Source organism: Microtus ochrogaster, chromosome 19, assembly GCF_000317375.1.
Source record: "Microtus ochrogaster isolate Prairie Vole_2 chromosome 19, MicOch1.0, whole genome shotgun sequence".
In the NCBI taxonomy this organism is placed as follows: Eukaryota; Metazoa; Chordata; class Mammalia; order Rodentia; family Cricetidae; genus Microtus; species Microtus ochrogaster.
The window spans coordinates 10,601,948-10,629,008 of NC_022021.1; the positions used below are offsets into that span (position 1 = coordinate 10,601,948).

A 27,061-nucleotide genomic window follows, 5' to 3' on the forward strand; every position below is an offset into this window, starting at 1 on the left:
TGGGAAATGGCCAGTTCAAGCACCAGAGAGAGGACTTTCCATCACCACAGACATTTTCCACATGCTCCCTTTAGTCAGTCAGTCCTGCCCCGATCCCCAGCCCTGGCAACCACTGCCCTGATTTCTATCACAGTACTTCTGCCTTTTCTAGAATGTTAAATAAAATTATAAATATGTAGTCCTTTTCAGTATAACTTCTTTTATGTAGAACAATTCCTTTGAAATCATTCTGTAGGGAATTGTATCAGCATTTCATTGCCCGTTGTAACAAGAACTCTGAGTGAACATGTCATATTCGCTTATGAGTTAAATTGTGCATTTAACCAATAAAGTCAATATTATTACAAATTTCTCACTGTGTCTTAGGTACTGTTGTAAATGCTTTAAGTTACTTAAATGGACTAATGCTGTAAATTACAGCATGACATATGACACTAGCATTACACTTTTAAGACTGAATGCTGTCTCCTCTATTTACCATTTTATGGACTTGAGGAAACAGTGTTTCTTCCACATTTTAGCACTGTGGTACAATGCTATCAGGATACTTCCTAGTGCTACTGAAAAGTTTAAGTCAGCTAATACCTGAGGTAAGCAGAACATGATCTGCCCCATGGTTCTTAGTAGGTATCAGTTTTGGTTCACTCTGAACTTAGGGGAAATTTTATAAAGTTCGGTTTTGGTATCCTCAATTTAAATATGAGGCAGGCAGATACAAGTTCTTAATTTTTTTTGGTCATGTTATCAATAAATGACAATAACAGATCCAAGATGTTAGCACAACTTTTTCTGATTTGAAACTTCATTCTTTTCTATGAATCTTAGAAAATTTAAAGTGCTGGATCTAGGCTGGAGAAATTTTTCAGCAGTAAAGAGTATATGCTCTTAGTGGAAAGGATCAGAGTTCAGGTCCCAGCATCCAAAAGGTCCCAGCATTCAAAACTGCCTATAACTCCAGCTTGAAAGGACCCAGTATTGTCTTCATGCTTCTGAGGTCACCTGTACATACACTCCTGCACACACACACACACACACACACACACACACACACACACACACCCTGCAACAAATTAAACTTAAGTACTTTTACAGTGCCTCTGTCAAAATGAACATTCTAAGGTCTCATTTCTACATAACTTATCTTAACCAACTAAGTTTTTAAACAAACAAAATAACACGTAAGATTACAGAAAGTGTACAAGGTAAAGCCAAAATAAGTGCTTTGGTCCGAACAATGAACTGTCAAATAGGGCATCTTAAAGATGTTGGTCGCACATGAGAGGGAAACTACATCAGACCCCCAAGTACCCTAGCAGGCACCCATTGATCTCACTAGAAATAAACATAAATGTCTATTGAGGAAATCCACAGGTTTCCCAAGTAATAAATTATCTCAATATTGTTACACTTTTCCACAAAATTGAATGAGTAAACATTACCAACTGATTCTATAAAACTAGCATAACACTAATTGCAGAAACAGACAAAAGTTTGGGAGGGAAAGCTTACACACAGAAAATCCCAACCCACTATTATTCGAGAACAAAGTGGAAATTTTTCAAATGATAAAAGCAAGCTTAATCTAGCAACTCATTTTTAAAGCCCTAAACGTGAGGGCAAGGGAGAACTGGAAGGATGGTAGGTCGAAGGGTACAAAGTTTCCTCATGAATGAGACCTAGGAGTCTTATGGACAATAACATGGTTAGTTAACATTATACGGTATCTAGATGGGGTTGAGATTAGTGATCTCACCACAAAAAAGCAACTCTTTGAGTCTTGGGTATGTTGATTGGTGTAATTATAGTATTTATTTTGATATCAAAACATAAATTTGTGTACTCTAAATATATATAATTTTCCTTGTCACCTAAACTCAGTAAAGCTGATAAATGCACCGAAGGTCAGCTGATTTCAGGGGGAGGGGGACAATTATAAGAGAAGAAAAAAAGCCTACATGATATAATAAACTAATATGTGAACGTTTTTTTGTAGTTCATCATTTGTGCATAAAATTTTTCTTTTTAAGTTCAGATTCATAAGAACTTTCTTATATACCCCAGAAAGAACCAAACAAAATAGAAACTTGTTTATATATAATGATACCCTCGGTTACTCTTTCAGTATTATATTAGAAATTCTAGGTAGCATATGTAGAACACAAAGAAATAAAATATGTAAGTCTGATTAAGAGAACAATTTTAACATCCATGGCTGATATAATACTTTTATAGGAAATCTGAAAGAATCTACGACATTGAATTAATAACAACATCTTAACGCTGTAGCCTCGGGCCACAGTTTAGCAACAGCTACATCCTAGTCCCCGCTGCTGCTGCCTACCACAGCTGGGCTCTGTGTTGATGTCTGGTGGCCCATCGTGCCACCAAAGGACACATGGCTACCTAATTCTAGGCCATAACCTATGACCATGGTGGTTTTCAAGGACTATGCCACTACCAGGACCATGCTAAGTTAAGTTGCTAGCACTGTCACCAGGGACCATGCTATCATCCAGGCCAGGGTTACTACTAAGGGCCATGTCTGGACCCATGGCCCTACAGTAGCCAGAGTCTGAGTTGATGTCCATAACTCTTGATAGCATTGAAGGCCATTCCAATGCCAAGAGTCTGTGCTACCAACCTAGAGCCAGGTTGGTGTCCGACGGCCAGTCTGCTCCAGAGCCATGCCATACCAGTACTGGCCTGAGCTGCCACTTGAGACCATGGTGACATCTGAGCCTGGGCTGTGGCCTAGCACCATGTCTTGGTCTGTGGTCCTACCACAGCCAGGATCTGTATTAATACCCTTGGCTCATGTTGCCACCAAAGGCCACATGGATGCCTAGGGCCTAGGCTACAACCTGTGGTCATGTGGGTATCCTGGGGCCATGCTGCTACTAAGGCCATACTGATCTGAGTGGCCTGTGTTATCACCTGGGTCCATGGTGTCATCTGGGCCAGGGCTGCCTCCAAATGCCATATCTGGATCTGTGGCTCTACAGTGGCCAGGGTCTGGGTTGATGTCTGTGGCCTGTGTTATTGCCAAGGGCTGTGTAGGTGCACAGGATCTGGTCAGCCACCTGAAACTATGTTAGTTTCCTTGGGCCATGCTGCTGGACCATACTGATCTGAGTGGCCTGTGCTGCCATCAGGGCCATGGTGATGTCTGGTCCTTGGTTGCTTCCAAGGGCCATGTCTGGACCTGTGGTCCTGCTGCAACTGGGGTCTGTTTTGATGTTCATGACTCATGTTACCATGAGGGTCATAAGAACCAAGCATGTTAAGCCAAGCGGTGGTGGTGCACGCCTTTAATCCCAGCACTTGGGAGGCAGAGGCAGGCGGATCTCTGTGAGTTTGAGACCAGCCTGATCTACAAGAGCTAGTTCTGGGACAGGCTCAGGCTCCAAAACCACAGAGAAACCCTGTCTCGAAAAACTAAAAAAAAAAAAAAAAAAAACAAGCATGTTGAAATCCAAGAGCGGTGCTGGGCTGACCCTGCCCGTCACTGGCCCTGGGATTGCTAGCCCTACCCGTCACTGAATACTGCAGCAGTAGAGCTGGTCCCCCACAGTCAGAAAACATGACCCCTCATCATAGGCATGTACCTCACTTGGACAGCACACTAGCATTCTAGAAAGAGGGTCCTGCACTTTGCCTGGACAGGACAGTGCAGGTGGCCCTGGTGGTGTGAGTATTGGTGAGCCAGACCAAAGGCCTAAGAGCAGGAGAACTGCCCGTGCTCCTCGCTACAGGTTGCATTGGGTAGGCTGGCCTAAGAAGTGCTGGAGAGCTCACCCAGATGGTGATAGTGAGGAAAAGCTGGTGGTCTGATCAACCCAACTACAACCCAGACCCAGAACCTGGGCTAGGAGTTGACACATACACCTTCTGTGAACTGTTGGAACACGTGAAGGGGATGAAACTGCAGATTCAAAACCTGAGGATCCCCACTGCACAGGACAGCAGGATCTCCAAGAGGAGCACCAGTGAAAACCCACTATTGATGGTATAGCAGAAGCCAGAGGCCTCGAACCAAACCAGTGACTCATGGCAGTGAACACTTGCAAGTGAACATGAAGGGACTAAAGGATTGACTGTACCTCAGCAGGCCACACCACAGCTCTGAGTTTCTTCTTGTGGAATAGGCCTTGAGTCCAATTGGAAAGTTGTTGGTTACTCCCATGTTGCTGTTGCCATGATTTTGTTACTATTAAAATACGTTAAACCTAGAGAAAAGGAGAGAAAGAAAAGTGCATATTTTAAACTAATATCCTCAAACAATAGTTTTTAAAAATAAAAGAACAGATAGTCATATGCATCTCTAATGCAGGGAACTGAGGGCAGAAAGAAGAAGAAAGGCTCAAGAGCATGCTGGCTGGTTGGATTAACCAAAGAGGTCTGGACTCACTGAAAAACGCTATCTTAAAAGATAAAGTGAAACTTGTGTTGTGACATATGCCACTAATCTCAGCACTGAGGAGGCAGAGCAAGGCAGATTTTTGTGAGTTCCAGGTCAGTCTGGTCTACAAAGTGAGTTCCAGGACAGCCTGAAAGACATGTACACCTGTTGACTGGGTTTTCTGTCCTGCCTGGTTTCCACAGTCATTAAGTCCCAAAGAAATCACACAGAGGTCTACATTAGTTATAAACTGATTGGCCCATTAGCTCAGGCTTCTTATTAACTCTTACAACTTATATTAGCCCATTATTCTTGTCTGTGGTAGCCACATGGCTCGGTACCTTTTTCAGCAAGGCAGTTATATCTTGCTTCTATTATGGCTGGGCCAGGACTGCCCAAGAAACTTCCTTCTTCCTAGAATTCTCCTGTTCTCATTGACCCACCTCTACTTCCTGTCTGGTTGTCCCGCCTATACTTCCTGCCTGACTACTGATCAATCAATGTTTATTTAAAATATAATTGACAGAATACAGACAATTGTCCCACACCATACGCCAACATGTTCACATATATGCTATGCATGTATGTACACACACTCACACACAGCACAGAGATGAAGTAGTAGAATTCAGTTTAGGGCTATCTTCCACATTTCAAAGATTGAGACTTTTAGAAATGTCTCTTAATTCTTAACACTGAAGTGTGAGTTTATGACAGCATTTCTCATAACCTTTTTGATGCAGTGTAACATCCAGGTATAGTTTCCAAATAAAATGCTCCATAGGAAAAGATTTGGTTAACATGTCTATTGCTATTGGTACAGTCTGGTCAGTCTGTGCAGCCATTTCTAGCAGAGACTGCTTCACAGAAGACTTCCTAGTATTCTAGCTCTTATATTGTTATCACCCTCTCTTCTATTGTGTTACCTATGGCATAGATGTAAGAGTTATGATGTAGGGCTATCCATTGGTTAGGTCTGGGCTCCAAACAATCCTTTGATTTCTGTGTCCAATAGTAACCAGCCTTAAAACATTATATACACAAACAACAAAAACAGGCACAGTATGTCATACTTATAAATATTCATGCATGCATATATGTATATATGTAACAAATACAATCAGAGGAAAAGAAATTGTCAGCTTGAAAGCAGGGCACCATGAGAGGGCTGGAGGGAAGAGAGGGAGTGTAGAGTCTTTTGGTGTGGTGCTTTTCTTTGCTTTAAATAATCTCTTTGAGACAGAAAATTAAACTCTTAAAAGACTTTTCCACTGAAGAAATATTTTTGTCACATGGTTCTCTAACAAATGAAGGAAGCAAACTGCTTATGTAAATAGCCAAAGAGATTTATTAAACACAGAGTAGTTGTTGCTGCTCTAGGGGCTGATGTTATAAAGTATGAACATTTCCTGACAAGGTTTACTCGTGTTTGTTCATCTTCACTAAGTCAACATATATCTATTTATTGTAGGTAAATTATGTGTATTATATATAGACAATGTTTAAACTATATAAGAAATAAAATATCTGTAATAATTGATACCAAATAATGAATTTTTGTATTAATTGTCATTATATAGGTGAGAGTTTGTGGTCACTAACTTTTCATTTTTCTCAAAATAAGGTAATATATTGTAAATTTATTGGTATAACTTTTGCTAATAAGAGATGGCAACACATGCCTACCTCAAAGATATCTTATTGAAAACACAATCATCACTTACCTCGTTACAAATATAACAAAGCAGAACAGCACAAGCAGAGTTACTGCTTGAACATCTCTAAGTAGCCAGTTTTAAATTCTCTGTGACTTCTGGGTGGATTATACCATATGGCTTTGTCATGTCGACCTGTTGCTAATAAAGTAGGACTGGTGTGTAATTATGTTTTCAATGATTCATCTGTGAAACACGCTGGATTATTTTACATGCACGCATCTGGTACACATGTGTACAGTGGTTGTTCCATGGTGATTGACAACTATATTCTTCTCATAAAGTCCTAGATGCACAGATGTGAAGTCTTGATTTCTTAGAGAGACAAAATGTTGCCTTTATAAAATTTGTGCCTTAGCAATTTTTGAATGGAAAATTTATTCTTATACATGCATTCACACACAACACAAAATTTGCTCTATACTGAAATATAATGTAAACATTTCATCAAATGTTTTTCTATCACTGAGCAGATGCAGTGAAAGCACCTTGATCTTTTGGTATTCATTCATAGCATGACATCTGTTTTGGATTGTAGGCTCAAAGAAGGCAGTGACCATGTCAGCTTTATATTATGCAGACAACATCCAGTAATGCATAATTCTCCCTTGAATGTTTGCTGAGTATTTGTCAGTCAAGATGGGTATGTTAATGACTTTTAAAAATAGCATTTATAATGTGGCCATAAGCACCTTTTGCATTAAAGATGCACTAGCCATATAAATTGTCCTGGTTTGAATTTCATACATTATAGTTAGCAAGATAACACATGGCCATGTTGTTTTCAGTAAGATAAGTTTGCAATATGTTAAAATAGTTCTGTAGTATAGATTGTATGTGTAAATGAAGGATGTAATAGTTTTAGCTGATATTTCTTAGATAGAATTTGAATGTATAATAACAGGAACAAAGGTTGAAGAAAAGAGGAAAGCCAGGAAAGAAGCAATGATTAAGATCCTGAGGGGAATGGCAGGCCATGGAGTCAACCACTGACTCGGCCACTTGCAAGTTGTAAGGCCTTGGTGGACAACTCTTGTGTCTATGGTTTTATTTTCACCTGGAAAATAGAGATGTAAGAACATGAAGTTATTGGTTATGTAAGGAGCATGACGTAAGAATACTAAATACTTTACATTGCCTTTCCATAATATTTGAAGTACTGCATGAAATAAGACAACCAAACCAGCCAACCACAAAGGAAACAGTGGGAGGAAGCTTCAGTTGTACACAGGCATGTACAGCTTTTCTTCATTTACACAGAGAAAGGTTGTAAATAATTTCTATTGTGTGAATTATTTCAGTTATACCTGTTCCCTGAGTGATGTCAAATTATCATACCTATTTAAATTTATGATAAATATTTGAGCACTATGATAAATACAAAGAATAGGTTGCATTTTGGTTTTAGTTCATCTCTTCATGTACAAGTCAGAAGCCTGTAGACACAAGCTATGGAAGTAAACCTATGTATCTTATTTCAAAATAAATAATAACCTTTCATTTTATGTGTAAGGAAGAAAATTTGCCTCCATACAAGTATAAATAGATAATTAACACCATCAATAACAGGAAAGACAGGCTAATCTGTTTTTCAGAAAAATAAATAAATAAAAGTTACATGGGGATCTGGATCAATTGGCCACGTAGTAGAATGCCCAAAGTCTCGGGTTTGAACTCCAGCACCACAAAGCCAAGTATGATGGTACACACCTGTAGAGAGGTGTGGGCAGTGAGCCAGAAACTCAGAGTCATCCTCCAGTACATAGTGAGTTCAAGGCCCACAGATTTTTTATCCCAAAAATAAAATTTTAAAAATGAATAAAGCTGTCGTCATTCTGGAGTGGTGCTTATAGAATCTACAGAACATTGTTGTGACTGTGAATTTAGAGACATGGTGGGAAAAACTAGTAGTCTTCAAAGAGAAACTGAAAGACTGTTTTAACCATCCTCTATGTTAGTAATAAGCAGCAGTTGACTATATACTGTTTCCACTCCCCCGGGCTTTGTTCCTCCTTTTTAGGTTTATGTGATGTTATTGTAGTATTTGTTCCTATTCTTTACAATTTTGTGCAGCTCACATTGTTCTATGATAATCATATCAAAATAGAACCATGTTAAAAATAATTGAATTTCAGTTGAAAAAATATATATGGTACTTTCTTTCATAAGCTCTACTTCTTCTGTAGCATTCTAGGAGTAAGAAGTCTTAGGAAAGCATTTACATTCAACTTTTCTAGTTAGAGATAGACTTTAGTCATAGCAACATTACCTAAAATTAGTATAGTTGGTGTTAATTGAAGCGTTATTTATATTAGTATTTAAATTGTTTGTATTTTTTTACTATTAATCAGGAGTCACTTTGGAGGCATAAAGGCAGATCAGTATGTTAAAGGGCTGATGACCCAAGTTACACTCCTGGAACCCATGGCTCCTGAAAGATGTCCTCTGATAGTCACATATGTGCCTTGGAACACACGCATGTACTTACACACACTTGTACTACATACATACCAATAAATTCTCGAGACGGAGGGGGACTGGAGTGAGGGGGAGGGGGAGGGGGAGGGGGGAAGGGAGCAATGTGTGGGAGGAGGGGGAGGGAAATAGGAAATGGGGAGGAGGCAGAATTTTTTTTTCAACAACTAAAAAAATAAACAAAAAAAGAGAAAAAGTTAATTTAAAAGAAGAATCAATTTTGTTTATAGGATACTTAGAATATTATGAGGTTATTAAAAGTAGTTGTACAGAACTGCCATTTTCTAAAAGGTTGTCTCCAATAAATTATTAAGAGAAAGTACTATAAGGAATTTTATAGTATCATAATAAAAAAGAATTTTATATATATGTATAAGTTTTTAAGGATATACATTAAAATATCAGAAGGTGAAGGCATAAAGTATAATCATTAATTCCTTTGAATTTTCTGAAGTATTTGTTACAGTTGTACTAGCTACCAACCAGAAAAAATGGATGTGCTTCAGATTGGATCTAGAAATTCTGTGCTTGACGTTCTAGTCTTCTTAAAATGATAGAAAATATAGTATTTATTTATTTGTGTCAAATCCTAGATTACTATTTCACTATAAAAGATATGTGTGACTGAACAGAAAATAAAGCAAGGTAAGATGTAACACAGAAAGGTCAGCACGTTAGATAGAACCTGAAAGCCACAGTGTTCTCTTCCATCCTGAGCATACAGTAATAGAATGTTGTACCCAGGAGAGATATGCAAAGGTAGAAATGGCTTATTAGCTCTCACTGAAATTTTGCATATTTGCATTGAGATTTTCTGGAATAGAAGGACCTATTAATATGTTAGTATATAAAATGGATTTAGAACAAATATCAAAATTTCCTATTAATACTCAGTGGACTGAGTATTATCAATTAACTCTGTTTTGGTTTAAAATAGCTTAAAGTGACAAAAATTTTATTTTGTTATGAATAGCAATTGCTTTGAATCACCAACAACAGCAAAGTGTTTCTTCTGTGGTCATGGGTAACTTTCCTGTAGATTACTCATGTAGTGTTTTGTATTATGTATACATACGTACAACATACATATGTACATACATACATATATGGATGGGCCTTCTCTAAGGAAAGATATGTTCTCTTTTTTAAATATTTATTTATTATGTATACAATATTCTGTCTGTGTGTATGCCTGCAGGTTAGAAGAGGGCATCAGATTTCATTACAGATGGTTGTTTGCCACCATGTGGTTGCTGGGAATTGAACTCAGGACCTTTGGAAGAGCAGGCAATGCTCTTAACCACTGAGCCATCTCTCCAGCCTGGAAAGATATGTTCTTAACAGAATATTTTAGGCTTACATAGATTTTAAACCCTAAAAATCAATACTTCATACCTATGTCACCATCATCATATATTAGCTTTTTAAGTATTTTTTTGCTGAGTTCAGTAGTAAAATTTTCAAGGATGCAAGATTTGGCTTTAATCTTTTGTGTCAAGGGCTCACAAGATAGCTGAGACTTAAAAATGCTGAAGCATGGAATGTATGAGAAACACATTCTCATGGGTTGGGCTGATTATTAGTTAAGTTCTTATGGTTACTACTTTCTAATAATTTGTCTTTATCATAGGCCAAGAAGTTTTTGACAAATACATATTGATTTTTTATTGATTTTGTTTTATTGAGCTCTCTATATTTTTCTCTGATCCCCTGCCTGCCTTTCTCTTCCCCCCATTCAACCCTCCCCAGGGTCCCCATGCTCCCAATTTACTCAGGTGATCTTGTCTTTTTCTACATAAGTAGATTAGATCCATGTAAGTCTCTCTTAGTGTCCTCATTGTTGTCTAAGTTCTCTCTGGGATTGTGGTTTGTAGGCTGGTTTTCTTTGCTTTATGTTTAAACATCTTGATTTTTAAACAAACCTTAAAAAACATTACTTGAGATAAAAATCATTTACATATAAAAAATAAATCTTCCAGAATGAATTTGTACTTCCTGCTGTAGAGAAAATCCAGCTATTACAATAGTTCTTTGAGGTTACTTAGTTACAAATTGTCCATCTGTAGATAAGTGTTCAGGAGTATAATAGGAAATATCAAACACCCTTTTTCTTTTGTAATGACAAACAAACCTTATGTTATGAAAAAACAAAAAGTATACTTTAGATGGTCACTTAAAAGAATTAAGTTTTTTATAGAATAATATTTGGGGAGATTTATGTATATATATATGTGTATATATATATATATATATATATATACATATATATTTCAAAGTTAATACAAAGGTAATTATGATCAGACCAGAAAACTCAGGTGAATATTTCCCATGAGTAAATACCCATGGGTGTCCAGGTTTTGTGGAGTAAATATGCATGTGAATTTCATAATTTCAAATAAGTGTTGTATTTTTTTTTGATTGACTATTTTAATTTTTGCTAGTTGGTTCTCTTGATCGATTATTGAGAGACTGAGCTGGTATCCCCCACCTCTTGAGAAGAATATGATATATGCAGCAGATTTTATTTTATGCTTGACTTGTTTTTCAGTAGGCAAATAGAAGACATTTATGTTCACTGACACTCCAAAAGCTTTAACAGTAATAAAGAACAATAACTTAATGACTCAAAGAAAGAAAAAAATTCAGTATTCTAGAGTCTTTTGTTGGTTGGGTTCTTAGGATGTTTGTGCCTAGAAATTTTCCAGCATTTCCTGTTGAGACCACAGCCACAGGATTGAAAGACCATTCATTTAACCACCACTTGCCTCTTTCAAACATGCCAATAAAATGGAACTGAAAATACTAATGTGAACCTTCAGCATATAAATATATAAACTCCAGAACTACTTAGAAAAGTCACTGTGTACACTCATAATTTAAAATAAAAACAATTCTGGCCAGCCTGTGTCAATGATTCTAGTTCCAATAATCTCTAATGAAGACCCAACATGTATTTTCTTTTACAATTTTTGGGTCATCTCTCTCTTTTTAATATTTTTAACTGATTTTTATTGAGCTCTACATTTTTCTCTCCTCCCTTCCCTGCCTCTCCCCTCCAGCACTCCCCGATATGTCAGATGTCTTTTTCAGCCAGTCCAAGGGCTTTTTCACCTCTAGACTTTACATAGATTATTCTTATGTCACCTGTTCTAATCAGTTTTCCTGAAATTTATGTACCTTGGTAGGTTAAAGCAACAATTGAGCCCTAACAAAATGAACAATGGAATAATGGCAGAAAAATACTCTACTCCAGAATGATTGCATTTGTAACCCCTGAACTCTGAAAATGTGTTTGACTGTGTGAAAGCAAGAATTGAGGTTGCAAATAAGCTGGCTATATAATAGCACAAACGTAATATTAGATTATGCAGGGTGGTCCAGGTTAATCACTAAGAGGTAGGATCAGGAGGGGTAAGAGAGAGAAAATGAAACCTCTCAGCATGAAAGTGGTTGGTGATGTGGCGAGCAGTGGTTGCACAAGCCTTTAATCCCAGCACTTGGGAGGCAGGGGCAGGCAGATCTCTGTGAGTTTGAGGCCAGCCTGGTCTACAGAGCTAATGCCAAGTGCCAGGACAGGTTCCAAAGCTACAGAGAAACCTGTCTCAAAAAAAGAAAAAAGAAAAAGAAAAGAAAAAAGAAAGAAAAGAAAGAAAGAAAGAAAGAAAGAAAGAAAGAAAGAAAGAAAGAAAGAAAGAAAGAAAGAAAGAATTAGAAAGCAATGGCGATGTAAGAATGTGTCTTGCTACCAGTGATGGAAGTGGGAGAATTCAGAAAGCTGAAAAGTGTAGGAGTTTCTTCTTCATCATCTCCTCCAAAGGAGAGCACCATCCAGCCAACACCTTGATTTTAACCCAAGCTTCTAACTAAGGTGCCACATTATGTGAATTGTAGCATCAGCCACGGGAATTAAAGCAGCAGCTTCCATACCAGGGGGAAGCCATCCTTGGTCCTAGATCCATGAGAAATCACTGCCTTACATGGCTCAGAAGACCATCTGATTATGTGGTTTCTACTGCTCTAGCACTAGACTTTTCTAGCCTGGAGCTCATTTTCTATATTTCCATTTTATTTCACTAAACTAGTAAATTCTGGAGTCCAAGTCAAGAGATTGTATTCTCAGGGAAGCAAATTAATGTTGACTGTTCAGAAAATGCTGGTTTCATGGAATGTTAATGGATGAGATTGTGAGAAAAAGAGCACCCAACACCAGACTCATTGGCGATGGATGGAGATAGAGACAGAGACCTACACTGGAGCACCGGACTGAGCTCCCAAGGTCCCAATGAGGAGCAGAAGGACGGAGAATATGAGCAAGGAAGTCAGGACCGTGAGGGGTGCACCCACCCACTGAGACAATGGGGCTGATCTATTGGGAGCTCACCAAGGCCAGCTGGACTGGGACTGAAAAAGCATGGGATAAAACCGGACTCTCTGAACAATGAGGGCTGATGATAAGCCAAGGACAATGGCACTGGGTTTTGATCCTACTTCATTTTCTGGCTTTGTGGGAGCCTAGCCAGTTTGGATGTTCATCTTCCTAGACCTGGATGGAGGGGGGAGGACCTTGGACTTTCCACAGGGCAGGGAACCCTGACTGCTCTTCGGACTGGAGAGGGAGGGGGAGAGGAGGGGGGAAGGGAGAGGAGGGGGGAGGGGAGAGGAGTTGGAGGAGGGGAAGGGAAATGGGAGGCTGGGAGAAGGCAGAAATAAATTTAAAAAAATCAGACTCATTTGGAAACCATGGTGTACAAGATTTCTTTTTGTTTTCTTAAAACACTTTTTAAAATATAATTTTGTGTATGTGTGTGTATATATACGTATATACAACTGGCAGTTAAGGAGACTATCTAGTATAAGTTATCCCTGTTTCCAAATAAAACATCTACTATCTCTGGCCACAGAATGTTCCAGACCTGTTCTAGACACAGAAGCATATTAATTCATGCATTTATATACACATATAATTTGGTTTTCTACATACACTATTCTGTACTTTATTTAAAGATATTATTACAGGAGAAATTTTATGCCTTCTGTTATAGATTCTTGTCATGAAATAATTATAGGAGTTAGTGAAAGAAAATAGTTTCCTGACATTTGCACTAAATGTCTCCTTCCTTTTTAGAGAGCATCCCACTTTTTGAGACCCGCCATCTCCACATTCATGCTGGCCTCCCGAGAACAAGAGTGTCCCCTGGAGGAAACACACTAACAAGTGTGGCCTAGGTGCTGTTTACCTTGGAGTGGGGAAAGTGTAGGCTAACGCCCTGGCTTTGTTGCCTGGCTGCCTCCTCCCACGTTCACCGCTGCATGGACTGGGAGACTTTGCTTAGTCTTCTCCTCCATCCTGTCTACCTCATTGATTTACTCATTTGTCATTGTTAATACATGCAAACGCTGGAACATTTGTGTGCCAAATGTGGTGCCAGGTAAAATACAGCATGGCCTCCCCAGAAGGTTTCCCATGGAGTCCACTGAGCAGCAGTAGCAAACATCCCTGTGCCAGTTCCACCCAGTGAATACACAGCGTGAAGCTGACGCTGTGCAAAACGGGCTTGAAAAGCTTGTGTAAACTGGTCCACTGAGAATGCGCTTGGTTGCCACAACAGTTTGTTTATCCGCAGACATTTAGCAAGTGTTCAATTTATGGTTATGGAATTTCTGTATAAGTGCCTCCCTCCTTAGGGATTGTGGCCCTACTTAGCTAATGGTTGGTGTTAGTACTGAATTCTATGCAGAGCTCAGAGGACAGCTTTGTGGAGTTGGTCCTCTCCATCTACCTTTATGATGGGTTCTAGGGCTCCAGCGTGGGTCATCATTCCTCTGTGGCAACAGCTTTTGCATGCTGAGCCATCTCACTGCTCCCCAATAGTCTTATTTTCAAACTTTACTTGAAACACTCTACATGAAATATTTAGAATTATCCTTTTGCAATGTCTACGCATCATTAAGTGCATTATAGGGTTAAATAGAACTACTTTTGTTACTCTTTTTTCTTGTTTTATTCAGTGTCACATATTTCAAAGGGCATTTCTGTGCTCTTCTTGCTCATGTTTAAACAGTAGGGTTGTTTGTATTAGAAGTTATCTATGATTTAATTGAAACTAATGAATAGTTTCTCTTGCTTGCTACTTGAGTTGCCAGGAGAGTCTGTTTCTCTTCTTTCACTTTCTCAGGCCAATGAAATGACGTCTAGACTTGTGAATTCCAGACAGCGTGAGCCTCTGCTTTTACTGGGTCATGGAGGCTTCGGTCTGTTAATTTGTTTCGGAGAAGCCTTGGATTTTATAAGGTCAGCATGAAATCAGTCAGCCACTCTTCCCATCCTAACACCCAATATATCTCTATGTACTAATTCCATATTAAAAATAAACTAGTGACATTGGTAATATCAAATCTTTAAGTTCATCATTTAAATATCTTATTTAAATGGTAGTCATAGAGTTGAGCTTAATAGCTCATCAGTGTTCTTGTAGAATGCATGATAGGAGCTGTGTTAAAATCAGTGTGATAGTGGTCTGCCTGCTTGATCTTGGCAGGGATCTTATTGTTTGATTTAGTTTTGTTGTTGGTGTCTTGTTGGGGGGGGTTCTCTTTCTGCCCCTCCCTTTGGTTTTTGTGGGATTTTTCTCATGAAAACTTGAACTGATGAATCCTAAAGTCAAACCATTAGATAATTAGCTTCTTTTTGTTTTGCTTTTTGATATGTAACCTGTAAGCTAGCCCAGGTTCACCTCAAACTTGTGCTCCTACTGCCTCAACTTCCCATGCACTAGTATTATTGTCATGCCCCAGCAATTCTTGTCAGTATTGGCTTTTTCAAGTTGTATTTTATGTATTTGTGTGTGTGTGGTATATGTTCTTATAGGCAGTTACTCATGTTCCACCATTCAAACTCCAGGGGGAAGAGAGAATAAAACAAAGTTTAACTGTGTAGGCATTTTTTTCTTTACATAAGCAGAACAGTTGCTTCCAGCTGTCCTTCTGAGGTGGCTGGGTGGTGGTGGTTCAGCACTTTAATGTGTGACGGCTGTGATCTGGGAGTTTAATACTTTTTCCTTCCTGAGAAAAAACACTGCCTGCCCTTCTATGATAAATCTTAAGCTTAACAGTGTCCTTCCAGATTATTCTTCTCAGCTTCAGATAATTAATAATGAGTGAAATAATTTACCTAAAATGTAAGCTTCCGCAGTCAACATTGTAGTGGGAGCCAGAGTTGGTGAAAGTGGCAGCCACTCAAGCTGTTGGTGCTATCTTGAGTCACTCCTCTACTTCCTTTTCTCCTTTCCCTGTCTCTTCCATTTTAATCTTTATTTGTAGTAATAAGGGCTGTGGGCTGCTTTCCACCACCCGGCTAGCTTTACCTGAAATAATTACACGGAAACTGTATTCTTTTAAACACTGGTTGGCCCATTAGTTTTAACCTCTTATTGGCTAGCTCTTACACATTGATCTAACCCATTTCTAATATTCTGTGTAGCACCACGAGCTGGCTTATCAGGAATGATCTTAACTTACGTCTGTCTGGAGTGGGAGAATCATGGCAACTGACTGACTCGGCTTCTTTCTCTCTCCATTTTCAAATGGGCCAAGGCAGTTTCTTTATTAAATGAAAGTAACTCCTCCATCATTTATTGTCCACAATGCATTTTCTATTTAACAAGCCCACCTCTGGATAGCTCTTCCCTATCACCTTTTACTGTAGTGACTGTTGATGAGGTATGTCTGCCCTCCTCTGAAGATGCCTTCCCTGGGTTTTGTTGCTATGTATCCCCTCCCCCATCTCACTCTCCCTCCAATTAGATGACCAGCTGGTGTTTCAAACCAAGCTCTCAAAACTAGCACTGCATCTCCTGTTCTTCTCTATAAATATCTCCACCACAGCCAAAGCTACAAGGTCTAGAGGAGCTGAAAAGATTGTCATGGAGGAGCTGAAAATAGCCAGAATTGACATCTCATGGAAAAGCAGATGTAATAAACATCCATAGGTACACAGATATATCCTGTATGCACACATGTGTGTGCACATGACACATTCACACATATATCACTGTTCAAAGATCACTATTGCTTAGTTTTGTGATGTTGACTTTTAGGTAGAGCCATGCAGTAGTATGGCTTTCATGCTTGGATCTGTTGCTTGATACTTCATTTGAGATTTGTGCATGTGTATACCTGTATAGTATTCTACTATACAAAACTTATGTGTATAACTATATAGTATTCTACTCTGTGAAAATTGTGTGTATTGCTATGTAGATATTCAGTAATATGCCATTTCCATGTTGAGAGACATGTATATAGTTTTCAGTTTTTCACTACTAATAAACACCTCTATGATCATATGTATGTATGTATGTATGTATGTATGTATGTATGTATGTATGTATGTATGTCCTGAGTATCTGCCTAGTGGTGAATTTCTGAGCCACAGGTAGAAAGATTTCCTTATCTTTGACAGATATTGGCCAGTTGTTTTCTGTAGTAATTTCAAATGTTGGATATCTTACCAACAATATTTTATCTAGTTGTTTGACATCCTCTGCAAGCCTTGATATTATTACAGATATTGTTAATTGTGAAAGAAGTTTCACAATGGTTTTAATGTGTACATAGGATTTAGTTGATCCCAGATAAAGATCTCCTGATCCTGGCTTCTGAATTCCCCCTGTGGAACCATCATCTAACTATCTGAAATCTACCTGACTCCTAAATAGTAAAAATATAGAACAGAAAAATGCATCTTAGTTCTTTCTGTTTTCTATAAATTTACAAAACATCTCTGAAATATTTGTCACTTGTGAAAGAGATGAACGTTTCTTTGCTGTGGACAGAGTTTTAACTGTCTCTGTTGACTCACTTTGATATGAGACCTGAGAATTGTGTGTTTCTGTCACGTGCTACCCTGACTGCACTGTCATGGCTCACAATCCTAACAAAGGTCAACTCAGTTTCTTCAGCTCCAGGCTTTCCACAAACAGCAGTTATACATGTAGCACCAGGAATCTCCGTCTTTGTGTTTCGTCCCTTCAGAGTAATCCTTTTTTCTTCTGCTGATATTTTAAAACAGAATTGATAGACCTCTGTTTTCTAGGTGTGTACAGTGAACAATATTACAGAGGCCTTTCCACATCTGGCTTCCTGATTGACATAATTCAGTCCTCTTTTTGCTCAAGAGAGCTAAACGCAACTAATACATTTCAGACCAGAGAAAAAGATGTGTGTGTATGCATTCATGTGCATGTATATGTGTTTTTGTGTGAAAGCATATATGTGTTTCTACATGTGTATGTTTGTGTATAAGTGTGAAAATGTATAAAGGATATGTTGCTATTTATATAGTATCTTTTTTCTCTTATGAAGTACATTCTAGGTACTTGTTTATGTGCTATGATAGTTACATCTGTGTTTCCTGTTAATTCCCAGGAGTTGTAATTGTCACCTTGACTCTGTATTAATGCCTAGTATCTGGGCATAATCAGGTTATCTGCCTTTGACTTACTTAGCATAATGAAGACCCATCCCTGATTGGGAGTAGCCAGTCATGGTTAATTGGGCATAGTCAAGAGACCAAAGAGGACTGGGCAGTGAATTCAATTTTAATAATCTGTGCAACTGAATATAGGTGCAGGGATTTTAAAATAATAATACTTAGCCCATATTTCTGGATTTCAGTTGGTTATTCCTTTATTCTGCCACTACCAAATCTTAATACTTTATTCAATATTTAGCCACTTGTAATAACAGCTTCTGTGTGTCTTGTGGGAATTTACAAATATTTTCATTTTCGTCACCTAGTTTAATCTTCACATCACTATTAAGGCTCATGCCACCTCCGTTTTATGGAAAGAAAACTGAAGTCCTATTGGATGGACTGACTAGCCTAGTCATACCATAATTCACACCCACATGTCCTAACTTCAACCTTGTACTTTTTCAGCTATAGTAGGCTAGGCATGGCTTTGAAGCTGGAAATATGGAGAAACCTCTGTTAATGGATTGATTTCATCTAATCACATCTACCCCTGAAGCCATCTCCAGTTAATATTGAGCAATGCTTCCCAAGGCTCAGTAGTGAACCACTGGCAGGGTTTACTCAAGGACGGCAATTCACTTTGACTGAGCTCTGTGATCCTCCAGCCCAGTTTGCTTGGCCACAGTGGTCATTGAGTGAACAGGCTATTGTCTTGGTTTCACAGATGTGTTTACGTATAGAGGTCAAATCCAGTGAAGCAGTAGCTGTTCTCATGCATCTAAAGAGAATTTAGCTTACTGTGTGATTAACTGTAGACCCTATAAATGATATAGACAAGTACATTTTGTCCCCATGTGCCAGGATATGGTGTCATCATTAATCAACTGACCAGCTGACTACTAGAGTGAAGTCGTGTGATCAGAGAGTACAGTTGCTGAGAGACAACATGGATATTAATGGGTAAAACAAATGTATAGGCTCACAGCCAGACAGTATGCCAAGGATGGGTGAACTGAGAACGTTCAACTCTAAACAAGATGTCTCCATCCAGTCCCTCCTCTCAGTGCTCAGTCCTGCAGAAGAGGAGAAGGAAAGAGTGTAAGAGGCAGAGGGGTTGGAAGACACCAAGAAAACAAGGCCTTCTGAATCCACATGATGTCTACACAGATGAACTCACAGAGCAGCAGCATGCACATGGGTCTATCCCAGATGGGGTCCTGGAACTGAATGGAGAAGTGGGCACATGTAGGCAGAGACTGCTCGTTTGTCCCCAGCCACCCAGACCCAAAATAATCACACAGAAAATATATTGAAGACTACTTGACCTATTGGCTTAGGCTTCTTATTAACTAACTCTTACATCTTAAATTAACCCATTTCTATTATTCTATGTATCTCCACAAGGTTATGGCTTACCGGGTAAAGTTCTGGCATCTGCCTCCTTTGGCAGCTATATGGTGTCTCCTGACTCTACCTTCTTTTTTCCTCTATCTCTGCTTAGAATTCCCACCTTGCTCTATTCTGCCCTGTCATAGGCCCAAGCAGCTTCTTTATTGATTAACCAATAAAAGCAACACATATATAGAAGGACTTCTCACACCAGACATATGCCCCCATCCCTGACCCAGAAGCTATGTCTACTTGAAAACTGCTTGCAAATGAAAATTTAGTTTTCTCCATGGAGTTTCACTTGGGGAGCAAACTATCCTTAAGGGTAGGCTGCATGCCCAGTAGTAGGTAGCCAAGGGAAAATGAACCCCCTGACATCCTTGGAAGTTCAAGTCATTCTGCTGTTGTTATTTAAATGTGTCTTTTTTAAATTTAACTTTATTTATTTTTCGCCCCCTTTACTCTACAGGTTGTGTGTGTGTGTGTGTGTGTGTGTGTGTGTGTGTGTGTGTGTGTAAAATGGCTTCTGATTTAGTGTTTTTATGAGAGTCTTGAGTGTGCAGATGAGTGGGTCTCAGTTTCTTGTGCCTTCTCTTGGGCTCTATTCCTTCTGCTCATTGTTTTGTCCTAACCCAATGTGCTAATTTCGTTTTATCATATTTTATTTTATTATTATCCTTTAGAAACCCATTTATTTTCTGATGAGAGCCAGAAAGGCAGTGGATATGGACGGGAGGGAGATGGGAAAAAACTGGGAGGTACAGAGGGAAAGGAAACTGTCGTCGGGATATATTATGTAAGGTTTAAGAAAACAATTTTCAATAAAAGAAAAAATAAAGATAAAATAGAAATTTTTAAAAAACCTAAAAGATAACTCTCCTGGCTTTCTTTTTCCTCTAGGCTTGCCCCTTCACTGCCTCAGACCTTGAAAGAAGAGCATGAAGCTGCTACAGACATGTCTTTAGAAACCCTGAGGAACAGCAGCCCAGAAGATATCTTTGATTAGATACAAACCCTAGAACCCAATTTCGGTGTTCATTAAGCTATGTTCTTCATCCAGTTCTTTCAAATGAAAAGATAAGCTTTCAACTTGACATTTTTCTCGAGCATTCAGGTTGCCCATTAAATTGGACTTTTGTTCCAAATGGCACATTTATCATATTCCTTTAAGTATTATTGTGACATGACTCTTGGAAGTTTCCACCTCCTCCCAGCCTCCCATTTCCCTCCCCCTCCTCCCACTCTTCTCCCCATCCCCCACTCCTCTCCCCCTCCCTCTCCAGTCTGAAGAGCAGTCAGGGTTCCCTGCCCTGTGGAAAGTCCAAAGTCCTCCTCCCTCCATCCTGGTCCAGGAAGGTGAACATCCAAACTGGCTAGGCTCCCACAAAGCCAGAACATGAAGTAGGATCAAGACCCAGTGCCATTGTCCTTAGCTTCTCAGCAACCCTCATTGTCCGCCATATTCAGAGAGTCTGGTTTTATTCCATGCTTTTTCAGTCATAGTCCAGCTGGCCTTGGTGAGCTCCCAATAGATCAGCCCCACTGTCTCAGTGGGTGGGTGCACCCCTCATGGTCCTGACTTCTTTGCTCATGTTTTCCCTCCTTCTGCTCCTCATTGGGACCTTGGGAGCTCAGTCCGGTGCTCCAGTGTGGGTCTCTATCTCTATCTCCATCCATCACCAGATGAAGGTTCTATGGTGATATGCAAGATATTCATCAGTATGGCTATAGGATAAGGTCATTTCAGGTTCCCTATCTTCAGCTGCCCCAGGAACTAACTGAGGACATCGCCCTGGGCACCTGGGAGCCCCTCAAGGTCCAAGTCTCTTGCCAACCCTAAGATGGCTCCCTTAATTAAGATAATGTGCTTCCCTGCTCCCCTATCCAACCTTCCTTTATCCCAATCATCCCGTTTCCCCAAGTTCCCCCTATCCTCCCCTTCTCACTTTCTCTCCCCATCTCCCCTTACCCCCCTCCCACTCCACCCCCAAGATCCCAATGTTTTGCCCGGCAATCTTGTCTACTTCCCATAACCAGGAGGATAGCTATATGTTTTCAAAACAACTTTGAGATATCATCTTACACCAGTCAGAATGGCTAAAATCAAAAACACCAATGATAGCCTTTGCTGGAGAGGTTGTGGAGGAAGGGGTACTCTCATCCATTGCTGGTGGGAATGCAAACTTGTGCAACGACTTTGGAAATCAGTGTGGCGGTTTCTCAGGAAATTCGGGATCAACCTACCCTTGGACCCAGCAATGCCACTCTTGGGAATATATCCAAGAGATGCCCAATCATATGACAAGGGCATTTGTTCAACTATGTTCATAGCAGCATTATTTGTAATAGCCAGAACCTGGAAACAACCTAGATGTCCTTCAATGGAAGAATGGATGAAGAAAATGTGGAATATATACACATTAGAGTACTACTCAGCGGTAAAAAACAATGACTTCTCGAATTTTACATGCAAATGGATGGAAATAGAAAACACTATCCTGAGTGAGGTAACCCAGACCCAAAAAGAGGAGCATGGGATGTACTCACTCATAATTGGGTTCTAGCCACAAATAAAGGTCAGTGAGTCTATAATATGATATCCTAAAGAAGCTAAATAAGAAGGTGAACCCGAAGATTTTAAGGATCTTGAGCCCAATGGTTAACCAATGTGGTACACATTGCTTCATGCCATTTTGTGCACCCTCATCTCACAATCTTAGTCAAATTGATAAGACTGGGAAGCCAGGGAATAAGCTGGCTTCCTGGCTTATCTGAAAATGGATTTTTCTGGGGAACACAACCTGTAAGTTATGAGGAAAGTAAAAGGCGTAAAGACCTGAGCAAAATGGCTGAGAGAAGCAAAGGGATAAGAACTAATGACGAGGGAAAGCAATGCCTGGCATGCCTCTGACAGCTGCGCTTTTCGGAGCTAGTTCCAGCGTAAGTACACTGTTAAACACTAATGCGCCCCTTTCTGTAGTTTTGTTAGTTGAATGGCTCTTTAAAGGGAGGGTGGAATTAAACTAGCAAGGAAATGCAATACATTTTCCAAAGATCTCAAATAGCAACTTCTCAGGAGTTGCTGTCCCCCACATCTGGCCTCTGCTGACTTACAGATCATAAAGGAGTCTGATCTGTAGGCTAGAGTCCAGTCCACTTCAATGAGACTTTCGGGAAGCTGACTGTCTAAGCCACTGCAGTTATGCTAGGCCGCAGAACTGTAGGCAGATAGTCCTACTGTCAAACATGAATAACCACTTGCTACATGGTGTGTGTGTGTGTGTTCATGAGCTTATGCATGTTATAGCTTACATGTGTAGAGGTCACAGGATAGTTTGGGGGAATTGGTTCTTTCCTCCCACCAGGGATTCAAGAAAGTGAACTCAGGTTGGTGGATTTCTCTTCAAGCACTCTTACCCGCTAAGTGAACTATCTTACCAGCCAAGATACAGCTTTGCTTGTGCATTAATTTATCATAGCGTATTCACTTTAATAAGATTTTCCTATTCTGCAAGAGTTATGATAGATGGAAAAGAAAAAGAATACAATAACAAAAGGAGTGTTTTCTTTGAAACTTCTATATAAAACATTGCTAATTATTTTTCTCTGTGTGTGTTGTGTGTGTGTGTGTGTGTGTGTGTGTGTTACAGGGGTTGTTGCATGAGCACACATCCCTGTAGAGGCTACAAGGAGGCTTTAGATCCCTTGGAGCTGGAGTTGGTGGTGGTTTTGAGCCATCTGATGTGAGTTTTGAGTTTTGAGAATTCTTAACCACTGAGCCATCTTTCCAGCACCCAAATAATTTCATTTCTGAAGTTCATTTTCATTCCAACCCTAGAATATTGTTATGTTCCCATTTCATTGTGAAATCTCAGGGAGAAGAAATTGGAACCCAAGGAAATGCAAGAAGGAGATAAGTGAAGTTTCTGAACTTCCCTTCAAGGACCCTCCAAGTTTGTCTGAGGAGCAATCTGTACCATTCGAGGCATGGAGGAATGTATGGAGCATGATCAGTACTTTGTAGCAAAAAGGACCCGTGTAGTTCATGTAGCCCATGTAGTTGATAGGACTGTCCACCAACTAAGAATCTTGAATTGTTACTAAGAGGGAAGATATTAATGTGAATGGCAGGCTCTAGAAATTTTCAAGGGAAGTAGGGAGGTGACTAGATTGGATCTATGTTCTGAGTGAAATGATTAAAGGGAATGTGAGGGCAGGCGCAACCGCATAGTCTCAAAGGATTCAGATTTGTCTGTGGGCTGTGCAACTCCTTAGTGCTATTTCTAGCTCATGTAAGACATCATCAAATGGTGCTACAGACCCAGGAACATGCACAGACTGAACGATCTGGAAGCTGAAAACCAGCTGACAGAGAAACTCTTTCCCATCCATCTTCAGGGATATTTGGGAGTGTTGTTAGGTTCTGGTAGAATTAGCTTCCATTTTTGATTGATCCCAATCCTGTATTGACTCCTCATTTCCTACCAAATGCTACTTATGTGCACCTCTGAAATGATTGCTGCTGTTGTTATTGTCAATTCATATCTCTATGAACCTCTTTCCGGAGGCTAGAGGTGGAACTGTCATATTGGAAGCAATAATCATTTGCTTCTTAAGGCAATTAGTGCAGAGATAACAACTCAGTATCTAGTCATTTCAAAGGACACTGGAAGGAAGTCAGCTACACTAGTGCCATTCAGGGGATGTTAAATTATATGAAAAGCCTGAAAATACATTATGATCTAACACCTTTCTTGGAATTTTGGTCCCACATTAGTTACAAGGTACAGAGTATCTTTCTCCCAAGAAAACAATAAAATTAATACCACTCTTAAAAATCTCAAATTATATCTTGTTTCTAATTTAAACAGAGAGCTTGAGACAATTTTATCATCATTTCTGAGCAGGGGCCAAAAACCAGCCCCTATCTCCACAGCCTTCAGTGGACAATGTGTGAGGAGATACTTTTTCTACTTCTTGCATGACTTTTGCATTTTTTTATTTTGAGACTATAATGTAATTATGCCACTTCTTCCCTACTTTTCCTCCCTCCAAGCCTTCCTAGATACATCTTATACTCTTACAAATGCATGAGTTCTCTTTTAACTAATTGTTCTTACATACATATAACCAGCCCATTCTGTATAATGCTACTTACATGTATGTTTTCAGGAATGACCATTTTATATTGCATAGCCAATTGATGTGCTCTTCCCTGGGGGAAGACGATTTCTCTCACTTTTCACATTCCTTCATTGCTTGTAGGTCTTGTCGGTTGAGGCCTTGCTGTCTTTCCCCTGTCCGCTTTGGCATGCCTATTGCTGGTGTCCTTCCAGTCATGTTTAGGCTGTCATGTTAGTGAGACTTTATGAATTTAGCTTCTAATATAGAGCTATTTACAAACCTTTCATGAGTAGGTTATCCATTGTTTTGAAAACAATTAGGCTTTCTATCAATATCCTTCAAGTAATTAACAGAGAAGCGTTTGCAACCAAGCCCTCTATAACGTTGCTTAAGGGCATAATAGAGTCATTGATAATGCCTTAAATAAAACAACCACCAGCACCCTAGCAGCCTAGATGCAGGTGCCAGCTCTGCCCTGCAGAGTCATCCATCAGGCCTACTAATAGAACAGCTCCAACAGAATGGCCTCATAAAGAAATGTGAGTTGAGTTCTGATTTTATTCTGCTCAATTAAAGAATCGCTGAAAATTCTGCCCTGCATTTTAGACACATGTTTCCAATTAGTGCTACAGTGCAGGCCCCTGACTTGATAGAAGCACTGGTGTGTACCTTCAGAACCTCTGCAATGTACTCTTTCATTTTACAAGGTGGCCAAAGTGCAGTCTTAAATATCTTTTTAAACTGTTAACAAAAAACCCAGAGGTATAAGCTTAGAGAAAGGTGAGGAAAGGAGAACGCAATGTTGTTTGAATTTCCTGCGATAGATTTCCAGAACTGTGTGTGCATTAGGGGGACATATTTGCCAAAGTCTGCACCGAGCATTTGCAAGCTTGTGTGCAAAAAGCATTACAGCTCCTGGGACCTGTACTCCAAGGCCATTAGATGGGAAGTTACTTACCTCAGGAAATACAACTTACTGTATAGTAAATTTGTTTCCTGTGACCACTCTCCTCAAAAGGCAATAGAACCCTCCATTCGAGTAAACTGTTTCAGGAGTCTGCAAAGCGCTGGGGTACTTACCTACAGCAGGATCTTCTGAGTAACTGTTTAAAGCTCGCTGAGGTTTTAAGTGACAAAATAAAATGAGTGTCCCAGAATCTGGAAATTCAATGGCATGCTTAGTTTAGGCCATCAAACCCTAGTATCTGTGAAAATAAAGGAAACTTGCAAGAGGAAAAATTTAAGATAAATAAAACACTTTATGACTCCATTGGATGGTATGTACTCTCCACGGCTCCAGGAGCACTGGGATGGTTTTCTACCCTGGGTCATGGGAAATTATGATGTTTTCTGTCCTTCTGAAGGGTGCCAACCTAAGCCCTTATGTGATTAGTTCCTACATAAAGCACCGAACAAAGCACTTGGTGTCTGGCTTTTATGTTTCCAGATACCGCTCAACTTTGTGTCACTATATTCAAACAAGAGACATCACAGACAAACAACAACAACAACAATAAACTCTGTCCTCTAGACATGCTACAGAATTCTGAAAAAATACACTTACTAGTGCAAAGTAAAAGCAAAACTGTGAACAGGTAAAACTGAGTATGTGGGTTGCTTTTTTCTAATTTCAGCTAGAGAAAAGGTCATTGAGGTGGACTTTCTGGGAGCTTCGGTTCAGGCTCTGTGACAGCAGTTATTGGTGCCCTGCTTAGGTCTCATAACTGTACAACAGTTCTCCATTTACTTTTATTGATTTTATTGAGATCTACATTTTTTTCTCCTCCCCTCCCCCATGGTCGCCATGCTTCCAATTTACTCAGATCTTCTCTTTTTCTACTTTTTCTACTTCCCATGTAGATTAGATCTATGTAAGTCTCTCTTAGTGTCCTCATTGTTGTCTAAGTTGTCTGGGATTGTGATTTGTGGGATGGTTGTCTTTGCTTTATGTTTAAAAACCACCTATGAGTGAGTACATGTGATAATTGTCTTTCTGTTTCTGGGTTATCTCACTCAAAATAATGTTTTCTAGTTCCATCCATTTTCTGGAAAAATTCAAGATGTTGTTATTTTTTCTGCTGTGTAGTACTCCATTGTGTAAATGTACCACACTTTCCTTTCCATTCTTCAGTCGAGAGGCATTTAGGTTGTTTCCAGGTTCTGGCTATGGAAAACAATGCTGCTATGAACATAGCTGAGCACATGTCCTTGTGGTATGATTGATTACACTTTGGGTATATGCCCAAAAGTGGTATTACTGGGTCTTGAGGAAGGTTGTTTTGATAATTTTCTGAGAAATTACCATAACTGATATCCAAAAGGGCTGTACCAATTTGCACTCCTACCAGCAATGCCCAATATACTCTCCAGCATAAGTTGTCATCAGTGTTTTTTATCTTGGCCATTCTTACCTATGTAAGATGGAATCTCAGAGTTGTTTTGATTTGCGTTTCTCTGGTGGCTAAGGATGTTGAGCATTTCCTT

At 39.5% G+C, this 27,061-nt stretch overlaps 1 protein-coding gene across 5 annotated transcripts in view; it reads left to right on the top strand.

Moving 5' to 3' along the window:
* The window catches only part of Xrcc4 (X-ray repair cross complementing 4), a 203,300-nt gene extending 182,710 nt beyond the window's left edge, over nt 1-20,590 (top strand). For 4 of the 5 annotated variants that reach the window (XM_013349636.1, XM_013349637.2, XM_026783859.1 and 1 more), the window contains one exon: nt 20,354-20,590. In XM_013349636.1, coding sequence (XP_013205090.1) covers nt 20,354-20,459 — 106 coding nt within the window. In that variant the 3' untranslated portion in view covers nt 20,460-20,590. Of the gene's footprint in view, nt 1-14,765; nt 14,882-20,353 lie in introns of all 5 variants that reach the window. The other variant, XR_001229116.1, reaches the window with a different exon arrangement.
* Nucleotides 20,591-27,061: the final 6,471 nt, after the last annotated feature.